General features: G+C 40.8%; 1 protein-coding gene across 1 annotated transcript in view; it reads left to right on the top strand.

Annotated features, from left to right (window-relative positions):
• Nucleotides 1-3803: 3803 nt before the first annotated feature.
• The window catches only part of LOC149828247 (actin-related protein 5-like), a 58055-nt gene continuing 45034 nt past the window's right edge, over nt 3804-16824 (top strand). Inside the window, exons 1-8 of the mRNA XM_090016794.1 lie at nt 3804-3949; nt 4058-4128; nt 4321-4445; nt 6943-6987; nt 7321-7423; nt 7644-7753; nt 9789-9898; nt 9970-10060. Of these exons, the coding sequence (XP_089872920.1) occupies nt 3849-3949; nt 4058-4128; nt 4321-4445; nt 6943-6987; nt 7321-7423; nt 7644-7753; nt 9789-9898; nt 9970-10060 (756 nt within the window). The 5' untranslated portion in view covers nt 3804-3848. The remainder of the gene's footprint in view (nt 3950-4057; nt 4129-4320; nt 4446-6942; nt 6988-7320; nt 7424-7643; nt 7754-9788; nt 9899-9969; nt 10061-16824) is intronic.

Genomic DNA, 16824 nt, shown 5'->3' with positions numbered 1-16824 from the left:
TTTTCTTTTATTCTTCTCACCTTGTTGGGGTTAAAGTGGTTTCTCAACAATGATAACTTCAACCTTTCACCTTTAAATGCATCATCTTTCATTTCTAAATAAAGATCACACAGGTGCTTAAAATTTCTCTATAGACGTGCACTCATTGGCTCCTCATGGCACTTAAATCTGGTGTTTCGTGTTATGTCATGTCTTCCAACATGAGGGTTATCTCAATATTTCTGAACTAAAATATATTAGTTCCTAAAAAAAATCAGATTTAGTATGCATTCACTAAATAAATTTCTAAATTAGTAATTAAAATACAAAACCCTTAAAATTTAAATTATACTTGAAGAAAAAAATCAGATTTAGCATACATTCAATCAATAAATTATAAAATTAGTAATTAAAATATAAAACCCCTAAAATCTAAATCATGCTTGAAAAAAATAGAATAAGCATGTATTTACAAAATAAATTATAAAATAAAAAAATAAAATATAAAACCCTTAAATTATAAATCATATATAAGAAAAAAAGAATTAGCATGCATTCATGGAATATATTTTTAAATTAGCGATTAAAACACAAAACCCGACACAACATACTCTAAGAGACTGTAACTGATGTTATATGGTGTAACCTCCAAAGATTATTGAAAATGCATATGATCTAACCAATCATTTGCTTCTTCTGTTAGTGTTAGAAATCACGAGTGTGCTTGAAACTGATATAACTAGTGCATACAGGTTGTTGGATCTTCTAAATCTTGTGGGTGCAGATCCTATAATCACAATTAATTTTATTGAAATCAGTCAAATATCATAGTTTGATTATTGAATATAAGACTCAAATTTAAATCACTATACATGATAAATTAATCATTGAATTACAATATTCAAAGAACTTGTACTAAAAGCATGCTTACACACAAAAATATAATATTTTAAAGATTGAATTACAAGAATTATTCGAGTTATCTTAAAAAATGTTTCATACATACATGACAAACTAATCAATCAATTACAAGGATCAAAGTAGTTATCTTAAAAATATGTTTCACACACACACACATATATATATATTCAAACTAGTTATCATAAAAACATGTTTCAAACATATATGACAAATTAATCAATGTATTGCAATACTAATATAGATATCTTACAAACATGCTTCAGATTTAGACCAATATGTAGCATTTTAAACATTAAACTGCAAGAATCAATCTACTTATCCTAAAAACATGTTTCACACACATATGATAATTTGGCACAACAAAGTACCTATCCACCAACACTGAACCTTGTTTGCCACTACCACTTTCTCAGAGCATGCACTTGCTCCTCTAATGACTGATCTACCAACTTATTATCTAAGATTTCCACTCCAAACTCTTGAGAATCCTTCTCTGACCCCTCTAAATGATCCTCCTATGCACTGTCCACCTCAACCTCAACCTTTGGATGAGCATCCGATCAAACTTCTCTATTATCCACCATCACGTCAACCTCAAGCTTCAAATCTTCCCTTTGCTGAGGTACTTCCTCCGCCCTTGTATATATTCCTTCTCTATTCTTCGCATACTCTCTCTCTATATATCGCCACTGTCATTGAAGGTGGCCATGTCTTTAGCATCCTCTAGCCAGACATTGAGGCTAGCAACAACCTCAGACTGAGCCAATGATTCCAACTTTTTTTCCACTAACTACACACATGAGTCCCTCATCCCTTAGATTCTTTCAGAATGAGAGACATGAATGTGGCTACAAACTCAAAAATAGTTTTTTCAGCTTCAACAATAGATTTGCGTTATATTGATGGTGTTAGTTGCAGCTTCTTTGAATGCAAATTTCCAAGTTTATGTTAAGAGAGGCGACATTTTTTGTGGTAAATGTCATACACCTAGGCTTCTGAACATGGAACATGGTTCCTTTCTACCGACTTATCAAGCCTACTCTGAACTTCATAGTATAAAGTGTCACCGTATATAAATTTTTTTCTTTGGCTTTTCCTATTGTGTCATAACAGTAGCACATAGTATGTGTGTGTCCCCCTCTGAGACAATCTCTTTAATTGCCATTTTATAATAAACAAATTCAAAATGTTATATAATAAAAAATGGAGAATAAAGGTAAACAAGCGAACAATAGAGACAAAGAATATGCTATTCAAAAAGCGCTACAAAAAAACAAACATAATAACCTATTGAAAATACAAAAAAAAAACTAAAAAATGAGTTCCATACTCATGTTTATAATACAAGACACACAACAAATAACCAACCAAGTTTGAGGATAGAGGCATACCAATCATTGAAGAAATAAAGTGACAAACATACACTCACTGGTAAATGATTTAAACAAAGAAAAAAACAGACTACATTATTGAACATACCAAAATAACTTGAAAACCATGCAATTCTTTAACAAAATAACTGATTAAATTGTTAAATATATGCTTACTAGAAAAACTCGCCATCGATGATTCTAAAAAAGTTACTGATGAAGTGCCATCGATGAAGAGCTTGAAATAGTCATCGAAAGATTGCCACAAAATTTTGCCAAGGGAAGAATATTGGGGGCCATTGGTTGGAGACTACAACAAAACCCTAATTTTATACGAAAATAGCTTTGAAATGCGAACCATCACTTTTATATGAACAATGGTCACATTTAATGCTCATATGGACCTTCACAAATAATAGGATATTTGTAGGCAAGTCAATCCTCATATTTGTGAAGAAAATGACCATAGTGCAAAGGTCGAGGACAATCGTAACAATAATATGTGAATGTCTCCACACATTTGTAGACCTCTTTCAATATCATTTACTTAAAGGAGATTCAAATGGTAGCTCATGAATGTTGTACCATATATGCAAAGGTAATACCTTATTTACAAAGATCAATAAGAGTGCGAAGGTCAAGGACATTCATAAACACTAATATGCGAATGTCGCCATACAATTGCAGACATCCTTGAGAATCATTTACTTAAAAGAAGATTCATATTACATCTCGTGAATGCCATACTATATATGCGAAGCTCGATCAAAGTGCGAAGGTCAAAGACATTTACAACACTAATATGTGAATGTCACCAATATTTGTGAACCTCCTTGAGGATTAGTTCCTAGAAGGAGATTCACAAAGTATCTCACGAATGTTGTACTATATATGCGAATCTCAAACGGTATTTGCGAAGTTATGCAAGTTTCAATTACAAGAGGTTCACAAATTTGGTTATGCAAACTTCGTGTGGTTTGCGAAAACATCGTGCAAATATACTTTTTAGTGAGAGTTTGCGAGGTTGGGACAACCTATCGATATATCGCACAAACCTTGAGAGGTTCACTCATGTGAAGGGTAAAAAAAGTTCAAATAAGGTCGGGCATTTGCAATTGTGGACACGAGGCGGGTTTCACATATTGTGAGGTATGTCATTTTTCGAGGACAATATAATCATTTTTCTTTCTTTTTACATGTCAAGTGTTTTTGTTATACTTTTTTTTTATCCAGGATCAACACATGTATTTTGGATTTGGAATCAACCTTACCTCATCGGATCTTATTCAAATCTGGATCCACACTCTGATCTACTGCTTACATTTCTGATTTGAATTCAGATCTGGTAAGATCCGGCCCGAATCTGACCCGTTTGCACCTCTGCCCATGATCTTGCTCATTGATCCTGGTCTGACCAAGATTGGGTAGATGTTATCTGGATCCGATAATATGTTTCGGATCACGGTCTGACACGGGTCCGAGATCTGATCCATTTTCATCTTACTGTGTTGCTTTCTCTCTCTCGCCATTGCCACTGGCGAAGAGAGAGAGAGAGAGAGAGAGAGAGAGAGAGAGAGGATGCCGTTCGTAACGAGGCCTCTCCGGCAGAAGGACTACAGAGTCATCCCTTCCCACCGCCCCATCGTCATCGACAATGGCGCCTTCAACTGCCGCATTGGGTACTCTCTTCTCTCTCTAGGGTTTCTTCTCTTCGCTCTCCTCCTCGCTTTCTGTGATTCATCACACCCACACACCCACTATCTCTTTTTGTGTGTTGATGGCAACAGATGGGCGGGTGAGTCGGATCCCAGAATCGTCTTCCGCAATGTACTTCAGAGGCCGCGCCACAAAGCCACAGGTACTCACAAGCCCCCAATTATTCCCTCGCTATTAGTTTAGGGTTCCCTCGATTTCTATTGCGTCCTTTCTTTCGTAGCTTCTTTTACAGTGATTGGTGAAGAAGTGTTTGTGTGTGAAATCCTTTTGTTTGACATTGAGTTTTCTTGATTTCGTGCTTGTTTTCCCCTTCTGTTAATTGGTTCGGTTTTAGGAGAGAGTGTTAGCATCGTCGGCGACCACGATCCTGCGCTCATGAAGTACTTCGACTTCACGCGTTCGTCTCTCCGGTCCTCCTTCGACTCCAATGTCGTTTATCAGTTCGAAACGATGGAATACGTAAGCTTGATTTTGTCTTTGAATTTCGATTTGCTTGTGCTTTCTTGGAGATTCTTGCTTTTTTAGTTTACATTGTTAAAAGTACCATTTGGATGGAGGTGTCTTGAGGAGACATATATAATTTGTTGGGGCTGTTTCTTTTGTATCATTAGCATTGTCAGAACAAAGTGGTGCATCGGACTTTTAATCACTGGTATGGATATGTGTTGATGAATGTGTCTAGCAATATGTTGGCAATGTTTGATGTGTATTGTTGGACGAAAAAGTGTTCGCTCATGAACCATTTGAGCACCTATGTGTTCTTATCGCCGTATGGTTTCTATCTACTTTTTGACAACACATGAACGGCGGATTTGATTTCCTACTCATGCCTGGTAGTAAGGGGTCATACCGGCTGGTAGCCTTCTTGACTCTGGCTAACCCTTTCTAGAGCTTGTTAACAAGCTTGCGACTGGAAAAGAGCGTCTTTTGCTTGTCTTCTTTATGAGCCTTTTCAATCTTGGTTCTTACTCTTGGTGAACCGGTTTCCATGAGTTCTGAACTTGGCTACTGAACCATTGTAGATTGGACGTCCTATATTTTCATGTTTTATTGGACTTGTATGGAAGGATGTGATTGCCGTATGACCCTCTCAGCTTAATTGTATTAAGTGGAAAGGACACGGCGAAGCTGTTCCTCTTACCTTTTCCTAGAGTGCACCATAGTTTCTGTGGCTCAGAAAGAGGGAAGGAGGAAAGAGAAGACCATTCACTTTTTTTTTCCATGTCTCCAGCTGTATATTGTTTTAGGGGGATGACTTCTTGATCACCCACGGTGAACAATGACTTTGACAGATACTCATTCCTTAAGGAAAACTGAGCAGTCTATTGATAGAATGATTCTACCTCAGGGGAAAGTTGAATTTCACTGACTCCTTGAACTCATTCTTTAGGGAAAGCCCGGCAGTTTATTGATGATTCATGGTAGATAATGCTTTTATAGAGTGCTCCTGCCTTAGGGGAAGTTGAATTCCACTGACTCCTTGAAAGAGGGAATGCATTAGTGATGGACATTTGGCCAGTAAGAGTTTGCTGGACACCAGGATGATGTGATAAGGCCTCAAATGAGTCTTACTGGGTTTTGTGACATAAAAAACCTGCAACTGTCTTAATGGTTTGTTTTAGGTTGCCAATAGAAAACAAATTGGATAGATGCCCAGGCCCTATGTCACATAGACATAGATGCACTTGACAAATGGCATGCTTGGTACAACACGAGTTTTGTAAAACTAGGACATGGTAAAGAATCTGAATAAAATATTGAAATGTAATTAACCGATAACGATAACACATTTTGAAAGTAAAAAATGTACGAATAAATACAAAATAACAATTAGGATCACTGAAAGAAGCCAATGAAGCTAACGACGCAGTGTTGACTGTGTCAATGAAGAGTTGTGGTGTGTCCGGTGTTGACGCTGGACACACCTACTACCAGAAGTGTCCCTATGATATAGACCAACCCTCCCTTGACCTTGGCTGTCTGGCCAAAATTCTTAATTGGAGAAATGGGGTCCATATTTTGAATTAACAGAAAATTTGACCGTAATGCTTATCCACATTTAAGGTTCTTATGTGCTCCATGCACATATGACAGTTCTGCTCGTGGATATGGACTGAGGTTTGAATATCACATTTTGCAAATTTCATACGTGGAGTTTCATCCAACCGGGTGGTTTTGTGTATGGTTGTTTTGCAGGGTGTGCTGGGTATTGCATTAATACAAGTTCCAAAAGATGCTCCAAACTTTTCCATGCAGCTTTTATGTCAAAAGAGAGTTATGGTTGTAACTGTAATGCATTTAGATAGTAAAGCTATATGGCCCCTTATATGGTTTGGAGCTTGCCTTAGGTTATAATTTTGAAAGGGCTATCCTGCTAAATTGTAAATACAGTGCATTTCATAGTATGCCTGTGTGGTCTCTTAGACCAGAGTTACCGGAAGCGCCTAGGTAAAAGGGGAAGCGCGTTTCGGAAGTGTGAAACGTCGCGCTTCCGAAGCGGGAGGGGAAGCGTCCCCCTTTTTGGGAAGCGTGCTTCCCTTTTATGGGAAGCGCGTTTCCCTTTTATGGGAAACACGCTTCCCCCTCGCTTCCTAGGTCGCTTCCAAGACGGTTCAGAATTTTCTTCTAAGTGTTCCCCCGCTTCCTAAATTTTTGAAAGTGCCTCGCTTCCCGCTCCCGCTTCCCGTATCGCTTCCCGCTTCCTTGACTGGTAACTCTGTCTTAGACACTTTGGTGCATGGATTAGTCTGTGGTTTTAAAGGTAATTTGTGCATTGTCTAGGTCCACGTGAAGTTGTAGACATAATATCTGACCTTAAATATTGGGGAAACAATTAGTGGATTAGATAAATAAGTCATAGTGTTTTTGTTGAGTAATATGCTATTATCTATTTGTCTCGTATATATGATTGACACTATTTATTTTTTATTTCTACTCTTTTTTATTTTATTTTCAGATCCTTGACTATGGTTTTGAACGGATGGGTGCTGATGGCCTACGGGTAATTTTTTTGTTATTTAAATTCTATCCTAAAATCCTTTTGTTCTTATTGTATGCGGCTTGTAGGATCTTCCCTAAGATACTAATGGTGCACACTGCACGCTTTTTGAATACGCTTTGCAACAAAATTACATTGAATTAGGTGCATGCTGCTTGCGCTATTCCTTGTTTTACTTACTGCTAGGATCACCGTCTGTATTTTCTATTGTAAAGGCCTCTTTTGGGCTGTAGCTGTCATGCTTGCCTGGCTTTGCATCCTAAGGGTTGGGATTCATTCTGATTGTACGTTATAATTTTCCTTATTGTTCTTATGTTAAAATTGAGGACAGAGCAGGTGGACCATCCTGTCTTAATTACAGAATGTGCATGCAATCCAGTTCATTCTCGCAGCAAAATGGCTGAGCTTCTGTTTGAGACTTATGACATACCATCCGTAGGTATAATATTTGTTTTCTCTCTATGGACTTGATTTTTTTTTGGAATATATTTGATGTACAATCTGCTCTTTTTCTTTGATGTGCGTGGCACTCCTTTTTTGCTGCTTAAATATGAAAGTACCAGCTACAACGTTTAGGAACCTCTATCCATCATTTCTCTCAAGTCATTTATCTTGCTCTTCATCTGACACATGCTTTATTTTCATATCTTGGATAGCAGCTTTTGGTGTTGATGCAGCATTCAGCTATAAACGTAACCAACAATTAGGAATGTGTAATAATGATGGAATTGTTATATGCTCGGGGTTCACAACAAGCCATGTTATTCCGGTAAGGTACCAAACAATGATATAAATTGGTAGGTGTAGCATAACTATGTAGATTTCAATTCTGATCCAGTAAATGTGAAAAAATCTGACAAAGAAGTTTTATTTGGATGTAAGTCTTACAATTAAATCCCGGTGGTGTGGAAGTATGCATCTGGCAATGAAAATATATATTGAATTATACACAATGATTTAGGTCCATGTAATCATTGGTATGAATCTATGTCACATCGGTGCGGGTGCGGATACAGCGATGCAGCACTTTAAAAAAACTTGGGTGCGGGAAGGGCATATGTATAATTTTTTAACAGTTTTAAGTTAACACTACGTGTGTGTGTGCATTTATGTATTTATATATATATATATATAATATAGATAAAAGTTAAAACTAGACTTAGTTAGGGTTAACTGAATATACTTTTTGACAAAAATGGACCTCAGTGTGGTTGTCTTCACCTGACACAAAGGAAGCCTGTCCAAGTGTTGCACCCGTGTTACATAGGTATGAATCTTTGGAAATGCTATTGTCAGATGGTAGGCAAACTTGTAGTGAATACAAGTGCATCAAGGTGCCTAACCTGGCTAGATATATTCTATGTTTTTTCTTGATACAATAGTTACAGAATGAATAAGAAAAGGGGCAAGTGCATAGTGCATTTGACATGGTGTATGCATACTCTATGCCTTTAAACATTGTGTTTACAACTTGAGGTAACAGAGGTTTATTCATCACACTCTAGTTATGGGTTTATGCCTTAAAAGGAGAGGTAGACATCTTTGCCATGCACTATCTGCTTATGGAAACTGACAATTTCTGTGACCTATCTGTCTTTTATAAAGTTACAGAAATGGGTATTCGCGGGGCAGCCCGCAGGCTGGGCCTTGGCCCAGGCCTCATTTTTGAGACACAGCTGGTCCTGAACTGGACTGGGTTAAAAATAGATGTGGGCTGGGCTGAGCTGGCATGTATCTTTCTCCTTTAGAAAATGGGTTGGGCCCATGGCCCAGCCAAAAGGGCTGGGCATGGGCCATTGTATCATGTTTATTTAGGTTTAGGCTATGTAACCGGGACATGCCAAAATGGTCAGCATACACTGCGTAGCTGTGTCGACACGCATCGACATGGGGGTGGGTACCGGACACTGGGTGGGTCGGGTCCCGCACTGCTCCGGGTCAGGTCCAACCATGACCCATACTTTTTTTTTTGATGTCGATGAAAGGCAGGGAGGAAGAAGAACCTCTATTGACTAGTCAACTCTTTGTTGACTAGTCAAAAAAGAACCTAACAGCTATATTTGGTATTTGACCAAATAGTCCCTATAAAAACATAAAAAGACAAAAATAATGTACTAGTTTGCCCCTAATGGACACAGCCTATTACAAATACTGAATTGACCAAAATACCCCTAATGGGTATTTACCTATTACATCATTTATAAATAAAATATATCTACATATATATGAATATATATACGTATATATGTACAATATGAACCAAATATATATATATATATATATGTATGAAAGTACATATATATATACATGTACAACTTAACATGCGCTAGCCTTTCTATGCTGCATCAGCAACAAAAGGAGGATGGATTGCCACTATTCGCCATGCCTTTCCACCATATGGTTTGGCATCTATTATAATAAACCATGAAGAACAAGAAAGTTTTAGTTTTCATTAGTCCAATTTTGTCTTTAAGAAATGACACCCTTTTTATTACTGTTTTGGTGGGGAAATTTACCGAAATAGCCATTGCAGGCTTGATAATATGCAGCCCAATCAGTGTATCCTTTTATGGGATAAGTGAATGGGCTTCATGCAAACAAATATGCAAGTTTTCAGCTTATTTGCTAAAATATATGGGTGAATATATCCGATTCAATCCTGTTGGATTTTTGGAGATGCATTTTTTGTTTCTAAAGCATTTCTTGTAGATTCTTTATAATTGAATTATTTCATCTTGTCATATTTTTCTTAAAGATTCCTTTACAGGTATTTTCTGATATAGCTGTTGTATCTTCTCTTTCAGATTGTAAATGGTGAGCCTGTTTATGAAGCATGTTGCAGAACTAATGTTGGGGGTTACCATGTTACTGATTATTTGAAGCAACTTCTTTCATTACAATATCCTTATCATATGTAAGTACAAAAAAGTTGCAGTTATTTAGTGCCACCTTATTTGCTATGGTCATTTAAATTTCCCTTTATAGGTCAAGTATTACATGGGATAAGGTTGAAGAGTTGAAGATGGAGCACTGCTATGTAGCTCTGGATTATGCTTCAGAAGTGCATTTATTTCAGGTTTTCTATCCTTTCTGTCATTTTGCCAAAATTTAAGAATAATTTCCTCTGATATTAATATGCTCTGTTAACGTCTATTCCGTTATATTCTATTTCATCAGCGACGGTTTCAATTTCTCGCTTATCATCTTCATGCAACTGTTCTGGGCAGAACATCATTATCACTTTAGTTTAAACTGATTTTGCTAATGTGACAGCAAAAAATGGTTATATGATTATAATTAACATTGCCTTCTCTTTTTTTTTTCTTCTCTTTTTTGGGGTTGTGGGGATTATATCCTGATAGCTGGAGATTGCAATATCTTAACCATGTTTCATCTGAAAGATGTTGCCTCTTTTCTTTCTGTGTAGCATAAATGATCAGTGAGTGTGTAATGATTATGATGAATTACAAAATGAACAATGTTTGATTCACATGAGATGGAAATAACACTAGAGCTATGTCAAATAGGTGCGGGTGCGGCACTTTAAAAAAACTTGGGTACGGGGGTGCGGGGAGGGTATATATATAAAATTTTGAACAGTTTTAAGTTAACACTAATGAAATAAAAATAATCATCATATCATCAATTCATCATGCATAAATTCATGCAATAAATCAAATTAACAATCTACAATTTCTATTTCTCATCAATAAAAAATAACACCACACTGGTGTGTATGTATGTATGTATGTATATATATATACACACACACATGTATGTGTGTGCATTTATGTATTTATATATATAATATGAATAAAACTGGACTTGGATAGGGTTAACTGAGTCTACTTTGGACAAAAATGGACCTCAGTGTGGTTAACTTCACCCGACACAAAGGAAGTTGTGTCCAAGTGTTGCACCTGCACCCATGCGGGTGCGGTTCCCTGTTAGAAGAATCCGTGTTACATAGCACAAGAGTCAGTCAGATAACTTTTAGCCATTGCATATGTAATGAGAAAATGAGGGCATTTACTACAAAGTAGAGCATTCAAACTGCAAATGATATGGACAACTGAATCTGCAAGAAAGTCCTGTTGAAATGTGTATATATATATATATATATATATATATTGAGGATACATATATATACCCCTCAGGGGTATCTAGTATGTATGTAAACTGAAATACCCCTAAATTCATCTTGTAACAGGTGTTGAACAACATTGGGTGCTGGTCCAACTAGCTGTTGGACCAGCCCTTTAATACATGGAGTGTCTATTTAAAGGCACTCCTTCCCCTTGTAATAAGTGTGCTTGATGCTAAGCTTATTTGAATAAACTCTTATTTTTTATGTGTGCTTGCTCCATTTTGAGAGTTTGCGTGATTAGCCCTTAGTGGCTCTTTGTATTTGGCCCATTAGTGGCTCTTGTATTTGTGAGTGTGCACCTTTGTAGCCACTTTGTGGCATTTTATTTGTGCACTTGTGTTTCATTACATGATATCAGAGCCTTTGGTGCTCTTGGACAAAAGCTTGAAGAGGAGATTCATGGGATTGGTGGAGCATTGGTTCGTTGCCTCGAGAAATGCACCACCAAACTTTTTCAATACTTTTTCCTTGTCTCTTCTTTCTTCTTATTTTTATCTCCATTCTTTTCTCAACTATGGCTGATAAAGAAATTTTAACGGTGGTTCCCATCAAATTTGATGGAAAAAACTACAACATGTGGGCCGCGAGAGTGAAAAGAATACTCATGGAAAAAGACTTATGACATTTTGTTGATGGATTTGTATTGGAACCACAACCAATTCTCACATAATTGGTTATTGGAGCCAATGGTGGATGAAAGGATGAAAGCCTTATGGGGGTTGAAAAGAAAAAAGGCTATGATTGATTACAAAAAAACCTATAAAGAGTGGGAAGTAGGCCATGCCAAGTGATGCAGAGCAGGACCCGATTGGATACATACCACGTGACCCCGACGTGGTACAGACGCCCGATCCACCACAGGTGACAAACGATCGGACCCACGTGTCCGACCCAATCGCAGGTACGGTGCCGCGATGCAGGGACGTGCCCCTGTGTACCTACTCCCGACGTGGAACAGTCCGGACGTCACAGATTCAGTAGCAGACTGAAATCGACCCGGATCGCGACTCGAGTTCAAGGCTGGACTTGCGACCCAGATCCAACAACCTTTAAAAACCCTCTCCTAGGGTTGCGTGGGGCAAAGAGTATTGATTTTTGGTAGCAGTCGTATTGTTTTCAGCAGTTCCTTTCTTTACCTATTGTTTGTTCCCTTTTTGCATTGCTTTATTCAATTTTTTTATCATTCAACCCATTGTTATTTGTTCATTTGAAATCACTATTGCAATAAAAGAAAACAGACCTTATCGATTACTAGTGGGGCATTCTTCTCCATTTCTGCGCATCACACGACCGTAAGGGTCGGGTCACCACATTCAACCGACAGGAGCTATGCAACCAGCACTTCCATTACATCAAAGTGGTATCAGAGCCAGCGCCTCCTCCTTCGTCAGCGATATGGTTTCAGAGGTGAGGGGCGATCCGGTGGCAGAAAATGTGCAGGAGGATGCCGGCAATGCAGACCCAATGCTGTAGATGATGAAAATGATGACAAAGATGCAAGAAAACATGCTGCGTATTAGCCAGGACGTGACGAGCATATCACGACGACTAGATGGGGTCGAAAATCGGGTCGCGATGATCGAGTCGTTAGTAGAGCCACAGATGGCGTCTACACAACAAATGAATACAGGAGGGAGCGACAATGCTGTCATCCTCGTTGAAGCTGCGACTGCCGATCCAACCCTACAAGTCCTTCAGTCTGTCGTGCCATCAGAAAACAAAGGGAGGGATCTACGCAGGGACGCCCCACCCAGGGGTACCAACGTTGACCCGTGGCGTGACTGCCACTCGGGTGGGGGAAGGACTTCCCAGCGGCAGTCTGGGTGCATCGGCCTGGCACCGACCCACGCAGTAGGGGCTGCAGGCCGGGCACAACCTGCGTGGTCCGAGCGTGATGCAGGATCAGGCAGCCGGCGCCCCAGCCTCAGCCCAGGCTGGGGTGGATCTGTCGACCTTCCCAGCGCCTGTGCGTGGGAGTGCTGTCGCAGCCCACTCGCAGGCTAAGGGGACTGATCCCCTGTGGATCAGACCTGATCCCTCCGGGTCCGATCGAGAGCCCACGTTAATAGGGCCCATACCCGGTTACCGAGGACCACCCTTTGGGTTCTCGGGAGCGGGTCCGGGCCTAGCAACCCCATACCCAACCTACCCAGTTGGGTTCGGTTCGCAGTTCACTCTGAATCCGACCCAACCCGTTATTTTTGAACCCCAAAATGGATCATGTATCGACCCAAACTTGTATCGGACCCGAACGGAGCTTCAGCTTGATTTTGAGCCGGGTCAAAACCAGATCCATAATCATATGGATCGTGGATCGAGTTCAAACCAAGCCTTTTATCCCCACAACTCGATCCCCGATCCAACCTATCCAAATCTGGGTCCGACGAGTAGTTTAGGATTAGGCCCGATCCATATCCAGTCGGGCGAATCACCCCAATCCTATACCAATCCAACCCGATACCCGAACCCGAACCCGAACCAACCCATTAACCCCTTACCGACCCAAAACCCAATATATCACCCGATCCAACATCACTATCATAATCCAAACCCGTATTACCTCGTTCCTACCCACTTAGAGCCCGAGAACCAACAAACTCGTCCACCTTTAGTAGGGCCTCCTTACATACCGGTGCAACAACGTCAGCCATAGATGGCCCCCACCCATGGGCAAGCCAGACCGCGACAGAATCAGCAAGGACTGGCGTGACCTGAGCGCGGACCACCCATCGGTGGAGTTCGTCAGCACCAGCATCCAGGCGACCAATACCGCACCAAGGGCGATGAAGCTGTATGGGACGACGATGCTTTTTGAAACGAGTATCCTGCAGGAATGGTGGAGACTCGTCAGCAGAGAGCACCAGAGCACCCCTCCACTTACGGGGTGAAGTTGGACTTTCCAGAGTTTGCGGGACGGTTCGATGCGGAACAGTTCTTCTACTGGTCTTATGCCGTGCAATTCTTTTTCGACTGCCACACCGTCACTGAGCACCGTCGTGTCTCTCTAGCGTCCACTCGGTTGAGAGGCCTAGCACATACATGGTGGGTTGAGCTGCAGAGGTCGAGAGAGCGGCAGAGACTAGAGCACGTACAATCGTGGGAGGAGAGGCAGAGATTGATGCAGTCAAAATTAGTGCCTTCAGATCACGTCGAGAGAGCCTATAAAGAGTACCTGACCTTGCGTCAAGGCACCCAAACTGTGGCGGAGTACACTGTTGAGTTCCATCATCTTTCTCTACGTGTACAGATCGAGGAAAACGCCCGCTAATATGTCATAAGGTACATTTATGGTCTCCGTCCTGCTATTTCTGATGATTTTAGTTGTATCACAGTTGAGACATTAGATCAGGCAAGCAGTTATGCCATGGACATCGAGGAAAAGTTGAAAAGGAGGCAGGAATATAGGACCTCTCGTAGTGAACAGTCCAGTCGACCTAAGTCGAGTTTCTCAACCAGGGGAGCAAGCTCCCCTAGGAAGGAGGACCCAAAGCCTAGAGCAGACCTTAGCAAACCCGACCAGTCAGGACCCGCATACAATACCCGGTCCAAAGCCAAAGCTAGTGAGTCGACCATTCGTTGTTTTAGGTGTCAGGAGTTAGGACATGTCACGTCTAAGTGTCCCACTGTGAGCAAGAACACCCATCTCGTCGAGGGTATTGTGGAGTCAACATCTGAGAGTGAGAGTGAGTCATTGGATGAGGGCGAGGATGAGAGGAAAGTCGTAGAGTTCGACGACAACGTAGAGAATTTATTGTTCGTCCGTCATGTTTTGACTGCACCCCGTGAGTCGACCCCTGCAAAATGGTTGCAGAACAACATTTTTAGAACTCGGTGTAACTGTGAGGGTCATGCATGTGATGTTATTATCGACACTGGTGCGTGTAAGAATATGGTGTTCGAGAGTGTCGTATCTACCTTGAACCTGAAAACCGAAAAATTGTCTCAACCATATAAGATGGCGTGGTTCATGAAAGGAAATGAGGTTCCCGTCACCTAGCATTGTTTAGTTCGGTTCTCCATGGGGGAGCATTACCACAACGAGGTGTGGTGTGATGTAGCCCCCATGAGTGCGTGTCACATTCTTTTGGGTCATCCCTGGCAGTTTGATCGCAAAACAATTCACGATGGGCGCAAGAACACATACTCTTTCCTTTTTAAGGGTCATAAAATAGTCCTTCTCTCTATCAAGGAGACCAGTTTTCCCACTGTGGATAAGCCTGAGCGAGTCCCCAGGCTCTCGGGCCTCTCATACCGGTCCTTCTTGAGCCATTGTCAGGAAGATGGCTATTGTTATGCTTTGGTGGCTAAGCCGTTGATGAGTACGTCTTTGTCCGTTCCCGCGGACGTTGCCCCTCTTATTGAGGAGTTTCGCGACAGTATGTCGGATGACCTGCCTAATGGTTTGCCTTCGATGAGGGTGGTTCCATTAAGCCATTGATTTTGTGCCGGGATCGAGTCTCCCTAACCTCTCCGCATATCACATGAATCCATCCGCGCATGCCGAGTTGTTGAGTCTGGTTCAGGAGTTATTGCAAAAGGGCTTTATTCGTGAGAGTGTGAGCCCTTGCGCAGTACCTGCACTGCTCACTCCTAAGAAAGATGGGTCCATGCGCATGTGTGTTGATAGTCGTGCGATCAATCGCATCACGGTCAAATACCGTTTTCCCATCCCTCCTTTGGACGATATGTTTGATATGTTGTCTGGTGCCTCCATTTTCTCCAAAATAGATTTAAAAAGCGGGTATCACCCGATTCGTATCCGACAGGGGGATGAGTGGAAGATGGCATTCAAGACACGTGATGGGTTGTATGAGTGGTTAGTCATGCCATTTGGGTTATCTAATGTCCCAAGTACTTTCATGAATATGATGACCCAAGTGTTGCGTCTCTGTATAGGAAAGTTTGTCGTTGTGTATTTTGATCATATCTTAATTTATAACTCATCTTTGTCTGACCATTTGAGTCACCTACGTTAGGTCCTGGAGATCTTAAGGAGCGAAAAGTTGTACGTCAAAGCCAAAAAGTGAATTTATGATGTCCAGTGTCGTGTTCCTAGGTTTTATTGTGTCTTCCGATGGAGTTAAGGCAGATCCTGCGAAAGTCTGTGCGATCGTAGATTGGCCTACCCCAAAGACTGTCAGAGAGATCCGTAGTTTCCACGGGTTAGCCACTTTCTATCGTCGTTTTGTGCGAAATTTCAGTACCCTCTTGGCCCCTAACACAGAATGCCTAAAGGGTACTAGTTTCCATTGGACGCCTGCCGCTGGAAAAGCCTTTACGACCATCAAAGAAAGGATGACTAGTGCCCCTATCCTAGCTTTTCCTGATTTCAGTGCAGTCTTTGAGGTTGAGTGCGATGCCTCTAAAGTGAGAATTGGCGCCGACTTGAGTCAGAACCACCGACCTGTTGCTTTCTTTAGTGAGAAGCTGACTCAGGCCAGGTGCCAGTATTCCACTTATGACGTTGAGTTTTATGCCGTTGTACAAGCCCTTCATTATTGGAGGCATTATCTCATTTATAAGGAGTTTGTCTTGTATACGGATCATGAGGCATTGAAGTACCTGAATAATCAAAAGAAGCTAAGTGCTCGTCATGCCAAGTGGGTTAGCTTATTGCAAGAGTACACATTTATGATTCGCCATCAGTCGGGTACTCTGAACAAGGTGGCTGACGCTTTTAGTAGGAAGAATAG

The sequence above is a fragment of the Nuphar pumila genome, chromosome 9 (assembly GCF_984573655.1).
Source record: "Nuphar pumila chromosome 9, dmNupPumi1.hap1.1, whole genome shotgun sequence".
Taxonomy (NCBI): domain Eukaryota; kingdom Viridiplantae; phylum Streptophyta; class Magnoliopsida; order Nymphaeales; family Nymphaeaceae; genus Nuphar; species Nuphar pumila.
The sequence above is the reverse complement of the archived record's forward strand: the minus strand, read 5'-3'. Positions and strand labels throughout refer to the sequence as shown.